The sequence below is a fragment of the Manacus vitellinus genome, unplaced genomic scaffold (genome assembly GCF_001715985.3).
Source record: "Manacus vitellinus isolate BGI_N305 unplaced genomic scaffold, ASM171598v3 scaffold_30_pilon, whole genome shotgun sequence".
NCBI classification, from domain to species: Eukaryota; Metazoa; Chordata; class Aves; order Passeriformes; family Pipridae; genus Manacus; species Manacus vitellinus.
The window spans coordinates 7,611,567-7,632,157 of NW_021940291.1; the positions used below are offsets into that span (position 1 = coordinate 7,611,567).

Below are 20,591 nucleotides of genomic sequence, written 5' to 3' on the forward strand. Positions count from 1 at the left end.
GCTCACTTTACATTAGAGTTTTAAATTGAAGTCAACATCCTGTAGTGGTATTCCAAGAGTAGTGAAATGAGATCTGTATTGCATGTGGAAATCCACAGATCAGGAGCTACTTTATATGAAAATTCAAATTCAGAGACCTGTTCTGAACTCCTCAGAAAATGCCTCAATTCTGAAATACATTATAGCTTGACTTGAGCCAGACTAGATTTAGATCTATGGCAAGAACTACTGTTGGTATTCTTATAATTTGATTTTAAGCTTAGTCTCAGGCAGATGTGATGCTACAAAAACCAACCCAATACCTTTGCTATAAACCCTAGAAGGAGATGTAGTTTCATCTTCTGCACTGGTGCTGTCTGGGTTATTCACAAAAACTAACACAAACCTGGAGAAGGATATCCTACATAAAATATGTGGGACTGATTTATTTTGGTGCATGTGCACAAGCATCAGAGCTGCAGTAGAAAGTGTGCAAGGAGTTATGTGAGAACACTTTATTTCTAGTTCTGTGCATGCCTGTGCTGCGCTTTCAGAAGCATCCTAAAAAGCTGCATATACTGCATGGTGATGCAGAAAGCAGATTTTTTTTTCACTTCAAGTGTTTCCCAGTTTCAGGTGGTAGCTAGGAGTGAACACGAGGTCAGGGAACCCAAACAGTCTTTCAGTGGTTCTGATCATATGGCCAGGAGAGCAAAGACTGTACAAAAACCAGATACCCAGCCCAGTCTGTCAGAAACCTCTGAAAATCTCGCATCTGCCTGTTCTGCTGCCTTTGTACTTTCTGGAGTGCTTGAGCGTCTTCAGCACCTGGAGGAAAAAATGAAACAGGTGAAAAGCAACTTCTTTTCCTTTCTGTCTCTTAACTGCATTTGATAACCTGTATACTGTGTTTTTGCTGGCTATGCTGGCTTTTTCTCTGTTGACTTTAACTTATATTAAGGCAATAAGAAGTCTTTCTACAAACTTGCTATATTCTGTTGATATATATGGCATTAACTGAAATCTCTCTTTCTTTTCTTGGCTTTCCTTCCCTGGCTGTCACTGCAGAAAAGAGCTCAGAATATAGCAAATAGGGAATTCCATAAAAAGAATATTAAAGAGAAAGCAGCACATCTTGCCTCAATGTTTGGATACATGGAGTTTCCAAAGGTGAATATTAAGTTTTGCACCTGAAGAAATGCTGAGCTAGAAGACTTGTAAGAATTCATGGATGAAAAAAGTTGCAATGGTTTTGGTTTTAACTTTCTTTCCATTTTGTGTGAATCTGAAAAGTAATGTGGATTCCACTGAAACTTGTAAAAAAGCATTGTTTAAATATTATTGCGTAATTTAACTGAGATAAAATACAATCTAAATCGTAAAGCTAGTCAGAATACTTTAGCAGGAGAGAAATGTGTTAAAATAACCTATGTCTTATGCTTAAGCACACACTGGTAGCTCAATTTCTAATCAGTCGGTGAGCAGTAGTGCTTAATTAGTGCACTCTGGCTTTTCCTGTGTTTCCTTATGCTTTCTCCCAGCTCTACCTTACCTTACATCCCACTGTGAATACTTTGATAAAAAAGTTGAGTACAATAATATTGTTTACCGTGAAGGTGCCATGGTGATTTCCATGGGTCCTCACTGTGCAGAAATAGAAGAACAGAACTATAGTTGTTATCTTTGTAGTTTCTTTGATGCATGACTGTGAACTTAACCGTTGCTAATGTCACTGTCTCTTGGATAACTCTCCTGTTTCTGCTTTACACAGAATAAGCTACCTACTAAAGGCTTACCCCATTCTCAGCCCCCAACTCCCTCTTGCCCTCCACCTCATCATTCAGCTGCTGCTGCTGCTTCATCATCTGTCGGTTCAGCTTCCTCTGCTGTTCCTTCTCGACAGGTACTCTATTAACAGATTTTTCCTGTTAAATCCAAACTTGTGCTAAAGCTGCTTGGATGGAAGGTGCTGCCAGCAAATCTGTTCTCTAGGTTGTAATTCACATTTAAATCAAACTTTACTTCATTTACTGTTGTTAATTCTGCATGTTTGTAAGAGAAATGTCATCATCAGAAATAGTTCAGGTAAAAACCGAAGAACAAAGCAAATAGTTAACGGTTTTTTGCTTCAATCCTGAAAATTTTGCATTGCTGCTTATTTTAAATGATCTGTTGTTGGATAGTACCACAGACCATGCTGGAGAAAGATCTTTGCATGGTAAAGCAAACTGGATGCTGTGGGGTTGGTTAGTTGTTCTTGGGTGGTATTTGTGTTTCTTTTCATAAGAATATCTATCTGGTCTCTAGTGGAGAACCTGCACGGTAATGGTTATTTTAACTAGAGGCCATGCCTTAGGATTGTATGAGCACTTACAAATACAAGCATTTTATTGTTGTTTGTTTAATTATTTGTCCTTTAAACTTGCTTCTGCATGTTCATTGTTAAAATACAGTTCTTTGAAACAGCAAAGGAAACGTGCATACTCTGAATGGAAGAGATTCTCAGTTCTTTCTACTAATGCTTGATGTGAATGGGCTGTGGAAGTTAACATGACATTGGCTTCTAACAACCTTTGTTTTAGAAGGATTTTGATTGAATGAAGTTTGACGTTTTTCAGCTTTTCAGGGCAGGTAAAGGCCCAGGTTTCCTTTCCATCAGCCACTTACTATGTAGCAGCAGTCTGGGAGCATTGTAGTATTGAGTAGGGTTGGTGTGGAAATAAAGGTGGAGACATCAAGTTGCCAGAAGTATTGAAGGTGACTGCTGTGACCAGTGCAGGTGCTGCTGGAGCTGGGGCTCTGCTGCCTGCCACATGACCCAAGTGTTCTTCAGCAAAATCGGGTGCCACCTCTGTTTGCTGTGAGGAGGAACAAACCTACCTCCTCTGCCAGCTGTTGCTGCATTTAAGTAGCTGCACTTTTATGAAATAAGTATTCATAAGTATCATGAGTATTGCCCAACTTCAGGTAAGCCACAGCTGAAGGTATTTCCCCATCTGGTGGGTGTCTGGCAGGATCATTTAGTGGAATTGCTCTATATATTTTCAGGTTATTTTTACACCTTGTTGTTGATGCTGGTTGGAAATCAGGCTCACAGCCTCAGCAGTAACTGAGCAGGTAGATACTGAGCTGACCTGCAGTTTGCAAAGGGCACATTCCTTGGCTGAGATAGAGCTGTGTTGAATTGACTGCCTGGCTCTCATTCCCCAGGGAAATACAGGCCAGACAGCCCTTCAAGGACACTGCAAGCTCAGCAGGTGACTTACAGCAATAATCTCTAATTCCCTTCAGCTTCAAAATAATTCCTTTGCCTGGATTTACCTCTTACTTTTTATGACCTAAGTGGTATAGCACGTGATGGGTTTTAAGCTAAGTAATGGTTTCCAAAATAGAGGTCTGATACTTGTTGGATTTGGGGAACTATTGTGACTCTGCAAAAAGACAAAAAAACCCACCAAATAACCTCCCCCCAAACAACAAATAAACAAAATAAAACCCAACCAACCAAAAATCCAAACAAACAAACCAAACCCAAGCTATCTGAAAAACCTGAAAAAAATATGAGAACTAGGCTCTTAATCACATGGAAACTCTGTGACAATAATTGGGATTTTAATGTGTTTTCTTGGAGAACATTTGACCTGAGCAATCCTTTTTGGATGTTTTAAAAACTGCATTTTGTTTGAAGTACACCCACAGCCTTTTATGAATTTGCCATTGTATTTAAATGGTGTAGCAAGAGTTTGTTGTGACTTGATTTCACTCGGGCTGAGGTTACTTCAATTGAAAAATGCTCTCTCCAGGGGTACTAGCAGAAGGCAGCACAGCTGAAGCAAGAAAATCTAGTTTTGTCACTAGCACAGTAAATATATATGTTCATCTCATTGGTAAATGTTTGACTGGTTAAGTAGGATTACATTTATTCTTTGGCAGATCTACATGCATGAACATCTTGATGCCTGCATATGCAGCTCCATAGGTTGTGCAGGCCCAAGTCCTCATCTGCACTGTGTGCATCTCTTCTGTGTAAATATGGTGCATTTTGGATGGCATATTGGAGAATTTTAAAATAGCAGGTCTGATAATGATCAGCTAAACTTTTTCTCCTCCCATTTGAGGCAATAGGAAGCTGATCCAAATGAACCCCAAGTCAGGATGGATTGCCCCCTAGGTAAACCCCTGTGACTTTTCTTACCAGGTGCCAGTGAGTACAAGTGATGTTGTTGGTGCTGTCCTTGCCACAGGGGTAACTAAGAGGTTACAGGGAAGGGGAGGTTGCCTGCCCTCTGTGCACAGTAAGGGATGATAAACAGTCACCATGGGAAGAGAGATGCAGGTCAGGCTTGGGGAATGGGGATAGGGGACCCTTGAATAGAGAGGAACAGGATGCTGGGGAAGACCTGCAGTCTGCAGCAGGACAAGTTTTGGAGCAGGGGATGCCAGTGTGCCACCCTGCTGCAGCCTTGACTTCATAACAAGCCATCTGTCCATACCCTTCCATGGTCACATGGTTTTGTTTGTGTTTTATCTGTAAAGATTGCTCACTTTTTAGAACTTTCAGATTTATGAAAATTTTATCACACTTTAAAATATAAGCACTGACTAAATGTGAGGTGCTGTATAAATAAAACTGAAAAGTATTTCTGATGCACAGCATGCATTTTCAAGTGCTCTGTGTGATATTTTAACAATATGTTTGGGCTTCTCTGCTGTGAATATGTACCAGTAACTACCTGTGTTTGTGTGATCTTGGAGAGGAGATTATAGGACTCAGAATTTGTATTTCTGGTCTCTGTTCTGAGAGCTATCACTAGGTAAGTCTAGATTTCAGTATGACAAAATGTTTTGGGATTGATAAGTCAAAGGAAGAGCTTGCTTGTGTCACTCCCAGTGTTTCTGCTTCTTCCCAGCAGAAAAGCAGAAGATAATAGAGGTCTTGAGTTTTATAAGACTTCATGATACATGACATATAAATATCAGCACCCTCCCATCCTTTAAATAGTTAGTACCATCATTTTAATTTCAAGGGAGTACTGAGGTTGTTACCAGTCATTGCACCTGCTGCATTTTCATTGGAACACTATTAGTTTGGGTGGCATAGTTATTGAAAATGGTGGCTACGAAATCATACTGTCTCATTACAGAAACCTATTATTAAGTCTAAGGCCTGAAAGGAACACTTGAAAAGGGGGCTATGGGACCATATTGCTTCTTTGAAGACATACAGTCATTACAACTTATTAAGAATTAACTTCCATATGCAAGATGCCAGTAATAATCAAAACTACCTTCTGGCTTTAATCACCTGTCAAAATTCACATAGCTAGAATTATGAATTAGCATATGTTATATTACAGGCTGGGCTTTGGTCATTCCTGTTCTCTGTTTAAAGCTGGATTGACCTTCAGAAAACTGTTCATCTGAGCTTTGCATGATTGAATCCACACAGTATGATGTAAGAACTATGAAGTTTTTGCAATCAGTAGGCTTTGCTCCCTGCAGAGTTTGTACCAACTACTTCCTTTCAGTGATGTGACTCTAATTACGAGCAGTAAGCAGGGCTTGGGTGTTTCCTACACACAGTAACTTATTACTCAAATGTTGTTTATCTCAGAAGGAAAATGTATGTAGCAGGTTATACAAAAAATAAATAAATCACCCTCAAAGCAAAATAAGCCCCGGAAAATCATTAAGGATATGAAAGAACAAAGGGAAAGCATTGCATTCTTTTGGAGGCAGAGAGCATATTTCCTTTGTTTTATGAAAATACTGCTGAGGCTTACTCCTTGGTTGGCTGTGGCATTCTAAATAATAGCACAGAGAAGTACAGAAGGCAACTTTCTCTTTCCATGTTTATAACCACCCTGATCAACCTGCTGAAAAGCTTTGGCAACGTGTCAGTAACAGGTCAAAAGTTTTAGTAACTCATAAACACTTGGGATTTTTGAGTGTTCTCCGGTTGTGGACTGAAATTCACTGTGAATTTAAGAGTGAATTCACTCTTTAAGATTACTTTTCAGCAAAGGATTTAAAGCTGCTGGTATAAACCTGCCTGGATTGTGAGCAGTAGCCTGTTACATGCAGATAGTGGGCCCCAGCATTACAAAATTGTGTGTGTGTGTGACTTCACGTACACCAGTAGCCTCAGGGGCAGTAAGGGCATGAGCAAAATACCAACTCCATTATGTGAATCCTGTTTCTAGGGTACCTGAGCAGCATCAGGCAGGCAGAGATCTGTGTGCTGTTGACCAAAGCTAAGCCATGTGAGAGCTGACAGGTTCTCTAAGGGAATGTGTGTAGATTTGGGGTCAGAGCCTCTCCTGCAGCTGGGGTTTATTACACGTACACAATTAGATGGGATGAGGATGTTATTGAAGTTCTTGTCCATAACCAGAGTGAGGTTCAGAGGACACACAGAAGGGGTTGCTTGGTGGTTGTGCTGTTGGTGTACAAGGGCAGGAAACATGAGCCTTGCAGGGCAGCACTGCTCTTGCACGTCCTGTCCCTCCCATTCTCATGTTTCTGGTGGTGGCAGATGCTCGTGGGGCTGCCCTGGTGGATTCTCATTCTGCCCTGATATGTCTATTTTGTGACTGAGTGGCATTTGAATGGAACAGAATAGTTCGGTTGGAAGGGACATACAACAAACATCTCTTGCCTGACCAATTCAGGGCTGACCAAAAGTCAAAGCATGGTTTTAAGGGCATTGCCACTAAATTAAATTGAAATCCCATTTGCTTTTACTTGGAATGTGAATTCACATTAGTTACAAGGACATTTCCTTTTAATAACATTTTTAAAGTGTGTATAAATGTGCAATTTTCTTGTTTTGACTACTTTAATGTTGACATGGGTTTTTTTTCAATGAGTGGAAAACAGAAATCAGCCAACGTGATGAATTTCAAGGTGTAGTTCAAGCTCAAGGATACCTTTCTTAAAATTCAACTACTTGCACTTTAAGCACAGCCTTGTTATTTAACTGATCTTTGAACACTTTCTTTTACATTTGACCATGTAGGTAAGAAGTTGTACATGGCCTGGAAGTTGCTCAGCATATTCAGAGGTGCAGAATTTGGGGAGGAAAAATTTTTCTTCCATGATCTTAAGCAATACAAATGAACATAGTTTTCCTGTAGTAGCAGGTAGCATTTCCTGTATTGGTTTATAATTTAATGTACCACTTAGGACAGCATTATGGTATGTAATTAGCAGTTTACTTTGCAGTTGTTACCCACAAGTTGTGCAGATACTGAATAATATTTAAAAGTCTTTTTATGTTATACAAAACCAAACAGTACAGAATTTTGTCCCTTAAGTGGCCCTTGTCATCTTAACATACATATTTTTTTATCTGCCTGGATATGAAGTTAATTATAAGAGCCCTCTCAAAAGATAAGGGGAGCTGTAAGGGGTTGGAAATGTTCCCTAAAACATTTTTTTAGCAAGAATATTTTTATCCATCTTAATTTCGGAAAATACACCCACAATACATTTTTAAACTTGATAGAAAATACTTTGAAATTGTTTTAAAGTATTGCAAATACCATTGCCTTTATATTTTTCTTCTTTCTTCATGGTAACTTTCTGGTATTTTAAAACCTTCCCATTAGTAGGACTTGGGGTGGTGGAAGTAGACAAATCATTTCACTGAGAAGAGTGGAACTTACTTAAAATTTGGGCTCTGTGGGAGACAAATGGAGCATAAGAGATGAGATCATGGATTCTCAAGGGAGGAACAATGGCCTGACTTCAGAAGCAGAGCACCAAATCCCTGGCCCTACCAGGATGGCCCTTGCTGCATTTGGTACCAGAGAGACTGTGGCATCTTACATTGGCTATAAAGCTAAAATCCGAATCACTACAGAAAATTCAGTTTAGGATAGAAAATATTTCTGTAAATCTGTGAAGTCTTCACAGATTTTCCAGAAGCAGAGGACTAGACTACCTGCCTACCTGCTGCCACTCATTGCACACACATCTTTCTTCTTTTCCAGTCCCTGGGCATGTGTTTTGGTGGGGTAACCTGGACCATGCAGTCAGTTGTCTGTCTACAATGTGTTTGGAGCCACAGCCTAAGGAAGTGCAATCTCCTTGCAGGCCTAATTGATAAATTTGGTTAAACAGCCTAACATTCATGTAATAGTGTGATGAAGCAGATTAAAGGAGGTGTCTTCCTTTCATGAGCATAGCTTCTCCAGTTTTCCCTGGCATTGAGTCACTGGGGAGAGGGTGAATGGTTGCTCTGTGAGCATCAACAAAACATTTCTGTGTGGGGAAATTGGCACATATGTTCTCATAGAATGTTCCCTAAAATGCCATGGTTTGTGTACTGTTACTGTGAAGTTTAATTCCACCCCTATTCTGAAATATAAGAACAATGTCCCAAGAAGCTGAAGTGAACAATAGGGTTGTGTTTTTTTTTTTTAATCTGTCAGAATGTCCAGCCCAGATACCAGGCAGTAGCTCCCAGCTCAGCCTTCCGTGGACACAGCAGGAGGCCTTGTGCTGCAGGAGCAGCCTTTGCTCCCATCAGCTATTTCTCCATCACCTGGAGACTGGGAGAAGTCCATGGGCTGCACAGAGACCCTTCTGTGGCACCAGCTGGACCACATTGGTCATGCATGAACATGCTTGTGCTCTGCTAGACTTTCCCTCTGCTCTTTCTCCTACCTCCCTTTATTGATGTTTGCATGTTTTCAAATCATTCTTGTCCTTTTTTTCTTTAAGTTCTTTTTCAAAGATAACTGAAGCTCTTCCTTCTATTCTTCATCTTCTCCCCTTTTCTGGTTAGATGACTGTAGGAAAGGTCTCACGTGCAATTGGAGCTGTGGCTGAAGTTCTTGTAAATCTGTATGTGAATGATCACAGACCCAAGCCACAGCTTGAACTGGTAAGACTAAACCCACAAAGAAACAATAACTTGACTGAAGAGGAGTGTTTCCAGAATGTCATCCATAGGCTCTGAAGCACCTTAAGTGTTATGAAAGGTCTTGGTCTAACACCTACTAAGGAATCAAGTGCATATTGGCAAAACATGCTGATGTGTGAATGTGCTGGAAATGTTGCTCACCGTGTCTTCTATTTATATTTTTAGCACTTGACTGTATGAATTAAAACTTCAGGAGGCTTTTATTAAGTGTAATTACTGTAGAATTAGTAACAGAAGACAATTACTAATCAGGGTGGCTTCTAAAGAAAGTTTTGTGCAGTACATGTTTATGCAGTTATTTTTAACACACAAATGCTGAATCACCATGCCTCATTTTGAAGAGGGCTGTTTTTCAATGCTGACACTGTTCTGTGTTGAATTCAGAAGCGATCTCTGGACAGAGCTACAGGTTCTTGCCCCACTCCTCACTCTCCATCTGCTGCCTCCACTGCTCAGAGCTGTAAGGTATTGGGAAGCAAAGTGACGTGTGGTGTTGTGGTGATGACACTTACTTACCAGTCAGCACTAAACTCAATTGCTTCTGCTTCATCGTGACTATATATTAACACCATATTTTTAAAAACACGTTTAAGAATGTATTTTTTCCCTTTGCATGGTTGCTTGTTTGGAAAGTGCCATTCTCTGAAATGATCCATCACAGCAAAATGGATTGCTAATGGCAGATTTTGGAGTAGGATCCTCAACTTTTAAACACAAGACAGTGTGACAATGACAATTGTGACTTGCATTTTGCATTAAAAAGTTGTTCCAGGGCCACTTTTTGCTGGTAAATTAAAGATGAGTTGTGTGGACTGTGTGCTGCTGTCTGAATGTGCCTGGACTGTGCCAAGCCTGTGTCTTCTCCATCCATTCCACGTGTGGTATCTCTCCTGTGGCAGCAGGGATGGTGGAAGGGGAGGGAGATGATGATGGAATGTGGTAGATGCAGCATGCTCATCTGCACCGACCTGTAACCAACCATAATACAATAATGAACATCCTCATACCTGCCTCTATTAAGTAAAGGGAAGCCCTTGGTAGCATCTAATCAATTTATAATTTATTTTTCTGTACCTTTTGCATGTATATCCAAGAGAGGATGAGATTTGTGGCAGTTAGAGAACATTCGTTACCAACCTAATTTCAACAAAAACTTTCAAAATATTTTAAGCTGTTAATATGGATCATGTTTTAAAGTCCAACGTGTTAAAAAATGGTCTGTGGTAGGAAACAAATCAGTTTTTTAAAACTAAGCCCCAGCTTGGGCTGTAGTCTCAGGAGGAACATGGCTGAGAGGAGATGTCTGCAGAGATGTGAGTGGTAGTTCGGACACCAGGGTCGAAGACTGTCAGCTTTTCTCCCTGGACCTTAAAGAAAAAGATTACATTCTCCTCTAGAGTGTGTGTGAACTAGTCTTCAGGACATCTGTTTTCTTGACTCCACCTGTGTGTCAGTTGTTTCAGGATGGCCAGGTCTGCCTTCCCCTTCTTCCAAGAAGCCTGCACTGAGCCAGGGTGGTGCAGGGTGACAAGTGAGCATCTGGGGGAATGATGCTGCTCTTGTACCTGAGTAATCACAAAATGTTGGTGAAGTCCCAGAGGGAAACTGGATGCAAGTCCAGCACAGAAGTCACCCCTTGAAGTCCTTGTGATGCCTGATTTATTAGTTACTGCATAAACCTAGAGAATTGCAGCAAACGAGTAGTATAAAAAGCTGACCGACTCTTGTTGTAATTGTGTGTGGAGGGCACTGTGTAACACTTCAAGCAGCGAACTCAGCTGCCCCCTTAATAAGAATTTATATCTGGGTGTAGTGCCACGGCTTTATGTGCTTTTCTGTTTTTATCTTTTGACAGGGTTCTCTGCGAAAAGAATTTCCTCAGTCTATTGGGGGGAGTGACATTTGTTATTTCTGCAAAAAACGGGTCTATGTGATGGAGCGGCTGAGTGCAGAAGGCCACTTCTTCCACAGGGAGTGCTTCAAGTGTGAAATATGTTCTACAACACTCCGGTTAGGAATTTATGCCTTTGATGTTGAAGAAGGTAATATAGGAGCTACTTAAGAATATTTTGAAATGTCTGAGTATTGATGCTTTTAATGGACCTCGGGAAAAAGATCTGGCCCAGTATGTCGGTCAGGAGGAGGTCTGCCAAGTATGTTCAGTTTGTGTCCATACTGATCTTTGAGTTTGGGTCCTTGTATTTGCAGTCCTGGTCTTTCAAAAGAATTGAGTTATGATGGACCTGAGCTTTAAATGAAGAAATCCTCAGTGGAAAATGAGTTGAGTGACCAAAATGCACTTTGTCCAATAACAGGTCGGGGTGGGGGGAGGAAAAGGGTGATTTTTCTCCAACAATACAGAGTTATTCTTATCTCTCATTTATAACTGGCCATTAAATAATGTGATCTATAAGGATAAGCCATAATAGTGGCAGATTTACATGGATGGAGGGACTATAGGTTATTTCTTTTAAGATGTTATGGCTCAGGAGTTGAAAGCAGTAGGACTGGCCAAGCACAGTGTAATTTATTCCAGGCTGCTGTGGAACAGGACGTTCAGTTCTTGGGTACTCAGTCTCACCTAGAGCCTGGGGTTCAGAGACAGGGAGGTTTTATTTTGTTTTTCAGTTTAGAGAGGAATTATCAAACTTGGCACTTCCAAATGATTTGAGTAGATCTCAGTATTAACCTGACCTCCTTCTGCGAAAGGGTTAAAGATTCAAGGTCAGATACTCTATCCAGAGTATCTGCAAAGACTTTTTTTAGCTGATTATTTGATTTCTGGGTTTGCTCAATATCTTGTGTTGGTTTGTGACTTTGTATTTATGAGATTTTGGTTTTTTTGTGATTTATTAATCTTATACCCGAGTGGTAGATAAATGACCTTGTATTATTGAACTAATGTGCAAATCTCTGTTCAAGTTTCCCATTCCTTTTGCTGCCCAACCATTCGTTATTTTTTTTTTTATACATGCAACAGTGAGTTTTCAGTCTATATACATATAGGTAATGTCAAAAAATTTATTTTTCCCTCTTATAGGTAAATTTTACTGTAAACCTCATTTTACACACTGCAAAATCAGTACAAAACACAGAAAGAGAAGAGCAACATTGCCAATCCCAGGAAAGGTGGGTATTGATTCTATTGGTCATGCAGGAAATGTTGAGGCAGTTTTATCTGGAGCAGGGTTCAATACCTGTGTGTGTGGGGGGATGTTTTCTACCTAATGTGCAGAAGTAGTGAAATCGGTGCTAAAATATAAACCTCCTGGTTCTGTGAGTTTGGCATATTTATAATCTGCTTCTTAATGGAATTTAGCTTTTCCTTTGCAAGGCAAAGTTAAGATCAATTGGACGTGGAAATATGCATAAAGACTTGAAGGCATTAGGAGAATCTCTACTTACTTTAGAAGTGTATTTAACTCTTTTTTTTTTTTTTTTTTTTTAATGCTTTATGTAAGGAGGCAGCAGAAGCATGGAAGAAAATGGAACCTAAACCCCCAGAGACCACCACAGAAAGCACTTTGTCTGCTGCTAGCAGTCCAGAGGACAGGTCCCCAGGTATCCTGACTTCCTTCTTTAGGGGCGCGCTAAGCTGGCCCCTGCGGGTGACAAGGGATCTGCTTGACATTCCCAGACGCCTGTCTAACTGGATGCATGGTTTTCTGCACGCTACCAATCTTCATTTCAGGGACAATGCATATAACTATACCTACTTGTACGAACTCTTGAGCCTTGGTGTGCCACTCCTCTGTGCTCTTCTAGAGGTACTTACTCACATGTACCGGGAAGCAGAGCTATCACTTGAAAACGTGCTTGAATGGGTGAAAAGATTCTGTAGGGTTTGAATTCTTCTACGTGTCTTGCTCAGTTGTGCCTTTCAGATTTTCAAAATTAACAGCCTGACTGTTTTCTTGGGGGGGGGGGGTTGGTATTGGAGTTTTGGTTTGGTTTGGTTTTCTTTTTTTTTTTTTACTTTTCATGCAATTTAACGCATGACTTCAGTGAACGGTGGATTCCTTCTGATGTAAACGAGGTACACAATCAAAATTTTCAACGTAAAATGTACTGTATGTTAGAGCATGAAGGACAGTGTCCAGACACATTTCCAGAAAATGGAGACAGATGAAGGATATTTTGTAGATTTTTTTTTTTCCCCCTGTTTTATTCTGTGATCAGACCATTGGGAAGATGGTACATTTTGAAACCATTTTTCTCCCTGCCTACCAACCCCCCTGCTTCCTTTTATCTTTTTTTTTTCCTTTTTTTTTTTTTTTAGTTAGACCAAGAAAGAACATGTGTTCTTTCAGATGTTTGGGGAATATTTCTGACAAGTGACTGGCTTTTGAAACCTGAATATGGCGCGTAGCTTTTTTTTTTTCTTGCTTTCACCTTTGCTCTGGGTTATGAGGTTTATAACTTGCATGAATATGTTTTGAGAAAAACCATGTACATAATTCACATTGCTCCTAGCCATGCCTTTTACGTTGCTTACATGTGATAGATCCCCTTTGTTGATAGTGGGTATTATCTGTTCTACTAATTTATTTAAAGTTTTTAAATAAATTTGAAGAGCAAATGTTGGGTGAGTGAAGGCTTGATTGAAATTTCTAAGTTGAAGGAACTGGTAGAGCAATTAGACCTGACTTATTCCTCAGACCGAGGCTCCCTCATTAGGTGGCCGATATGAGGAATATGAATTTATGGAGCCCTCATCTGTAACTATCTACTGTTGTGCCTCTGGGTAGGCACTGCTCCCAGTGTCTGTTGGAATTTCTTAAAAACACAAGTTTAGAACAAACAACAAAAGCCTATAAATGTATTCTAAGATTACATCTTAGCTGGGTGTTTAATTCATTTCAATGTGTACAACCAATGGCAGCCACTAAGTAAATTTCTTTCAGATGTCTCTGAATGAGGTCTACCTTAGACAGAAGGTGTGTGGACAGGTTAAATAATCTATTTAACAGCAAGGACACACTGGCATACCAATTCTGATTATTTTCAACCTAGTTAGCCAGTGAGGTAAGCATATTCCCTGCCTCTCAAATACTTACATGTTTAAATTTAGGAGTTGGCCAAGAAATAGGTAAATACATAAACGTGGCAATATGTGTAGCCTAAAATTAAAATCATCTGTAGTATTTATTTGTAGCCAAAAGAATGTGACATAAACAGTAGGAAATACTGTCACATTCAGTTAGTACTGAAGTTGAGGATGACCCTTCCAATGGTCTCAAATGACTGTTTCTCATGGGCTGGCAGGTTTGATTTTTTTTTTTTTTTTAATATAATGAGTGGGCAAAGATGATTTGAATTGTTTTGCCTCTTAGGTATTAAAAGGAAATGTGTCTTTTGTTTAAAAAAATTACAAACTGGATTTTTCTTCTAGATAGTTTGACTTTCTTTAAACTATGAGGATAAAGACTTTCACATTTCAGAGTGGTTTTGTATTATTGGAAAAAAATTAAGTATATGCAGAGAACTTGGAAGAGTGCTTGAAGAAAATCATTTAGATGTATGGTAGCATTCCTTTGAAATAAATTGCCATGAATGCTCAAACATGTATTCAGCCAAACTTTGCTAGAACATTGACTGGACACAGCAATAATTATAGCAACATGGTGGGCATCTGTATATATGTAAAGAAATCTATCTGTACCTTTTTTAATTGCATTTTAGAAACCCCTGCTTTGAAACACTGTATTATTTTTAATTGTTTGCTAATTGTAGTAATTGTTTCACCCTAAAAAGGAGAAAATCTGCAGTGCGATTTGTCATGTTACTCCTGCAGCACAGCAAACTGCTAAGTGGTAAAGTTTGAAAAATTTGGGTTGCCATCAATTTTAATTTCAGTTTGTCAACAGCAGGAACACTTTTTCCTGAAGTTTTCTCCTGCTGTTTACCACAGGAAGTTTTCTACTTTTTCAGCAGAGTGAGCATAATGGTAAACTTACAGAAAATGGTGATGTACTAAGAAACTGGGAAATCTCTGGCCAATAAACTTAAAGCAAATGAATCTTACTAGTAGACAGTTTAAAAATCAGATTTAAAAAAAAATAATTAAAATATTCTGTTGGTTTTGTATAGATTTATACAATGGGAAATAAAATCCCTACATTTCCACAGTAGAATTCAGGAACTTGCATAATGCAAATGTTTTCCTGAGGAATCTTAATTACACTGCATATTCCACTGGGATTTTGCAGGTGATTCTATTGTAAGGGTTATTTTATTGTTATCAGTCTAATTGGTAGATTTTTTTTTTTCACTTCTTCATCTTAATATTCTGCTAGTAATATTCATACCTATTTGTCCTCATTCATAATTCAATGAAAAAAGGGCAGTTTCATTGTGGCCAATTCTTCTTTGCACCTATGTAATCTTCCTGATGCTTTCCTCTATAACCAAGTTAAGTCCTGTGTTTTCTTCCCTGCTCTCTTCTCTGTCAATGTCCCTCATTGCTTTTAGTCCGATTCAACATTCCGGTGCTGCACCCGCTCACTGGCTGAAGCCTTTCTGCTCCCAGGTGATTTATTTTTTTTTTTCTCCTGCTTGCCAGTTCCAAAATTGTGTGACTAACACTGTCATTTGACAGCATTTTGTTTGTTTTTTTTTTTTTTTTTAAACTTTTGGAGCAAACTGTGTGTGTCTGGTATATTAATGGAGCTTTGGCATGATCATTTAACCTGTTGCTGAATTCATGGTTCTAGAAAAGGCAGCGTCTGCACTCTTTGTAGGGAATGTTTTTCTCTCTGTCTGTGCATGTATGCTTCCCTATGCCTTTAAGGTAAGTTAGGCAAGTAAATAGCTTCTTGAAAGAACTAGTTAAAGCCTTATTTTTTTCAAAGAATTGAAGGAAAGATTTAAAATAAGGTCAGGATGGGATTACCCAGATGATTCTCCTGGCTGGCATGAGCTCAGACGTGGAATGAGCAAGCAGCATCTGAGCACTGTGGTGCTGTCTGAGCACTTCTCTGCTCTCATACTGGAAAAGTACGGTATAAAAAGATTCTGTAAGGAAAAGGAGCCAAAGCAATGCAAATTCCAGTCTTCCACCCCAAGTGACATTGTAGACAGGCATAATAGCAGTAAGTGTGCATGCAGTTCTCAGGCTGAAATATCACCATGCCAAGTTTATATAACCAAACTGTTTTGGTTTGAGTTGTTTTATTAACTGATTAACTGGGCCCCGTTTTGGCACTCTGATGGATGGATTTGTCTTGCTACACTACTCCCCATGACAGACTTCTGTGATTATTTTTACGTAATGAAATACATACGTTTCAGTTTGTGTAATCACAAGTTGACAATCTTGAAGGGGAAATGAATCCAAACAAGGACCAAGGGCTCAGTCTGACCAGCCAGTGCACAGGGTCTGGCTGATGTGGTCGTAACTCAGCTGTTCCTGCTGAGGATCCCTTTCAAAGGGAAGGGCCTTCAAGAACTGATCTTAGGAGTAATTTTCAGGAGGGGCTGAACATCCCCTGCCATTGTCCCCATTTCACACGCTTTAGCCAGGAATGTGGAAGGGCCACAGGGTCAGAGCCCTGTGCTCCTTATCCTACTGACCTGTATGTTTGTGTGACTCACCTGATAGTATTTATTTGTGTGGGTATCCTAAAATGACTTGATGGCTCTGACAGTCCCCATGCTGTGCCCATGCAGAAACCTCTCTGTATTTTAAGGGTCACTTCCTGCACAGGTGGCTGGGATGTGACTTCCTATGTATTTCAGGGCTACAGTCTGTTGTTACAAAGCTCAGCATGCTTTAATATGAAGGTTGTGACATAAAGGTCTGCCATTTCAAGCCACTTCCTATTGCTCTGTTTTTTACTCTCTGTTGCAGAGTCTTCCTCGCTGTTCCTGCCCAGTGAGGATTCTGTCCTTCTCCTCCTAAACCTTCTGTCTTTATTTTACTTTATAATCTTAACTGAATATTTTTATTAAATAGTTTTTAATTCTGTATTTAAATTTTCACATGGAAACTCTGTATTTTGCACACGGTGAAAATTGTTTTAGCTTTATTTATGATATCTGCTGTAAACAAAAAATAAATGTAGTTCTTTATAAGTCTCCTTGTTTCATCTCTTCCTTATATAAAAACTTCCTGGGTACAGACTTAATAGTGACTTCACGCTGGTTTTGCAAACTCCTCTTCTGGTGGGTGCTGTGGTGTTACCCTTCTTGTGGCCTGAGCCACAGGCCAGAGAGTTTCACTGTGGTGGTGTAATTGCATTTGTGTCCCTTTTGAAAGGGATATACGTCAAGGTCCTTGACAAGTTATCCCATCGCTGCAGATCCAAGGTGCCTGGTGTTGGGATTTATCCTTCCTGGCAATGATAAGCTGGTGTTGGTGAGCATGGGGGTTGCTTGTGTTGCATACACAAATGGCACTTGTGTCCTCTTCTCTTTGACTTCTGTTACCTTTCCTCATGTTATTATGTTACATATTAACATATGTCATAAAGGCAGTAAGTTAATGTGTTTGGGGTTTCATATTGTGTTCAGGAAAAGCAGGTAATAACTCTGGATAAAGCTTTATCTTTGCTGCTCACTCTGGAGTGCTATTTGCAAGTTCCTGATATCTCCTGGACCCCTGGAAGCTGCAGCTCCTGGTGACCTATTACCTGTTCACAGTGACCTTGTTTTATTTATTTGTTTATTTATTTATCCTTCCTTTACTCTGCCATGGATTTTCTCTATTTTAATTTTCGTATTTAAAGCTGGTGATGTGATTGTTTTTAAACAGTGGGTTCTTCAAATAGCTTTCCTAAGTCTTCCTCCCCTTGGTTTTCTTTCTGTTGCTTACTCTGCAATTCTTAAGCTATCATCTCTTTCTTTGTATTTCAAGGAAAAAAACAAATCCCAGAGAGAATAGTCCAAATAATTTAATGGAAGAATTGTGTGATTTCTTAAAATTTTTTTTTAATGCATTCAAACTGAGCCTCATGGGGGTTGTTTGAATGACAGAAATGATTTTTTTTAAATTGTTGCTAAAGACAACATTGCCAAAGAACAACAAATGTTATTCTCAATTAGCTATTACGTCCTCCCTGCCAAAGGAAAAGCCACCATGCACAGTAGAAAGTTTGCATAATGAAAACATAGGGCAACAAATACCATTGAAGACAATACTTGGCACTTCCTTAATTGCAATGGGCAAAGCAATTGGGGTGAAACTCAGTTTTGCTCTTTGCACAACTGACAGTTTCAGAGCAGGCTCAGAGGCAGTGGCAGAGGAACATCAGAAGAGGTTTTTGTCTGCAGAAGGTGATGATTTGTTTGGCACTGAAGCTTTGAGAGGCATCTGATGTTCATGCTGTTCTCATAAAGTTTCACTTATTCCTGCTAAAACATCAGTACAATGGCTTGGAACTGGGTAATGGTAGAGTCCAGATTTGTTTCTTATGGTGATGCTGAAGACCAAAAAATTCAAATCACTGGATAAAATCCTATTGGTAGAGGCATATACCTTGCAGTAAACAGTCCATGCCCTGGAACACTCATGGACAAGGCAAGACACAGTATATGCAAAAGAAAGAAAACAAACAAAATGAGGGAAGCAAAACTGTGTTAGTTCCCTCACTCTCAGTCAAAATTATTACATAAAAAAAAAAAATATCCCCTGTTTTAATACCAGCAATGGTTCTGAAAGGAGAGACTAGCAGGTTAAGTTCTGTGTGAATTTAGCAAGTGTGGTTTGGGACTCCTGTCCTCATTTGGCTGTGTGAGCAGAGCTCCCTGTGAGCAGGAGACTTCAATCTTCCTGCTGCTTTTCTCTGGAGCTCTCTCCAAAAGCTGGGGTGCTCTCAGTGTCCAGCAAGCATGTACTGTCAGAAGTGCAACCCAAAGTCATAATGCTTTGTCCCTTGGCATAGCTGGAATTATTTGAAAGGCAGACAAACTGCTACTCCAGTCTTGAGCTGCCCTAGAACTGGGTGTCTTCCAAAAACTCTGATTTTAGAGCAGATGATACTAATGCCTCTTTACATAGTTAATGCTTTCTAGGACCTGATGTTATAGATGCCATTGTAGCATGAGAAGGATAAAGGTGGCATTTGCTATGTCAGGCAGGCTCAAGAGCTGCTCTGTCTTTCCTCTTCTTTATACTGGTTCAAACTGGTCTGTTGCCACGAGGGCCATTTGGATTGAAAATATGTACAGAGACGTGCGTATTTTCTTTATTATATTTCTTTTTTTGAAAAGCCAGCCTAACCTTTCATTCTCAAAGCCAGGCAGCATCAGCTGCCTAGATGCCTGTTAATGAAAATCAAACATGTCAGGATTCAGTAAAGGTAACCTGCCTTTACTATAATTATGCTAATGCTTTGTAATGAAAAAGATCTTGTAGGTTTTAAATGTGCTTGATTTGAAAAGAAGAGTACAGACACAACTTCTTAAAATTGCTCAAATTCAAACACCAGCCTTTCATTACCTCTACCAAGAAGAGTTCTGTTCCTCTTAGTTTCTTCTAAATTACTACAGCTGTAAAATGCCAGTGAAAGTTGCTTCTGTTTGTCTTCCAACCTCAAGCAAGGACTATGGTCTGCATTTTTCCACAACATTATGGCAATTAGTTACTATAATGAGCTTTAATTCACTTCTGGCTCACTCATTCCTCTCGTTCCAATCAAAACAAAGAGTTTTGAAATGCACTGAATTCTGAATTAATACTTATGTTTTTGAAGACATGACATGTTTGTAGATGACTTGATTTGTTTTTGCATGAAAGATCACGTCACTGGAGCTCAGAACACATTATGTATTAATGGTTGATCCAAGTATACATATTAATCATGTAAATATTTCCCCAAGTCTCTTTCCTTTTCTCCATGAACTGTGTTCACCTAAAAAGAAGGAAGGCTTTGACCTTGTCTCATCAGGTGGTGGGCTCCAAACTTGTTTGAAATGGATGGAATTTCTGAAATGTTTTTTTGAAATGTGAAATTATGAAGAAGTTTGCATGTTGCTATAGTATTGAATTTGCTCTTTAAGCATTTATTCATTTATTCACATTTTTGTTTTAACATTTTTGGTCCTTTGAGTTTGTGTCCAAAAATACTATTTTGACAGACACTGATCACTCTGGAAACTGAAACTGTTGTTGCTGCACTCCAAATTCACAATTAATACGTGCCTTAATATACCAGACTAACACAGATTGCTCTGATAAAATGTGTGTTTACTCTTTATAGTGTGTTGTCATAGCAGGTTTTATTTGAGAATCAATTTTTCCTGGAGATATATATTCAAGTATATCTAGTAGGATTCCACTGAGTTGCTTTTTTCCCTATCTCTCTATTAATTTTTGCTTAGTTTGTGTTAGCATGTTAATGTGCACCATCCCCATGGATGCATTCAGAAGTTGGGGGGGACTCGGTCTTGCTTTGACAGCTTCAAATTCCCTGGTTATTTTTCATACCTGAATTCAGAAATGTCTGTTTATCGTGGGAATAGGAGGAATGGTCTGTGGAGGAGCCCATCACAGGGCCCTGGATGGAGAAGGGGCAACAGGAATGCATTTGTAGGCACTGGAGTTGGAAACCAGGCAGGGGGTGTGGTCCTGCTGCCATGGGGAGCTGCATGGCACCCCATGGATAATGGGAGTGTCAGGCACCTTTATTCTTTGCCACTTGTCAGTCATGATAAAGTGAAAATTACTTCTGTTATAAATATGAAA

At 39.5% G+C, this 20,591-nt stretch overlaps 1 protein-coding gene across 2 annotated transcripts in view; it reads left to right on the plus strand.

Annotated features, from left to right (window-relative positions):
- Positions 1-20,591, plus strand: part of MICAL2 (microtubule associated monooxygenase, calponin and LIM domain containing 2) — a 146,954-nt gene that overhangs the window by 83,014 nt on the left and 43,349 nt on the right. The window contains exons 20-29 of one of the 2 annotated variants that reach the window (XM_018076038.3): positions 610-828; positions 1,048-1,149; positions 1,751-1,882; positions 8,771-8,869; positions 9,293-9,373; positions 10,764-10,950; positions 11,949-12,037; positions 12,370-12,469; positions 15,380-15,437; positions 16,758-16,981. In XM_018076038.3, coding sequence (XP_017931527.1) covers positions 610-828; positions 1,048-1,149; positions 1,751-1,882; positions 8,771-8,869; positions 9,293-9,373; positions 10,764-10,950; positions 11,949-12,037; positions 12,370-12,469; positions 15,380-15,420 — 1,050 coding nt within the window. In that variant the 3' untranslated portion in view covers positions 15,421-15,437; positions 16,758-16,981. Of the gene's footprint in view, positions 1-609; positions 829-1,047; positions 1,150-1,750; positions 1,883-8,770; positions 8,870-9,292; positions 9,374-10,763; positions 10,951-11,948; positions 12,038-12,369; positions 12,470-15,379; positions 15,438-16,757; positions 16,982-20,591 lie in introns of those variants that run through there. The other variant, XM_018076037.3, reaches the window with a different exon arrangement.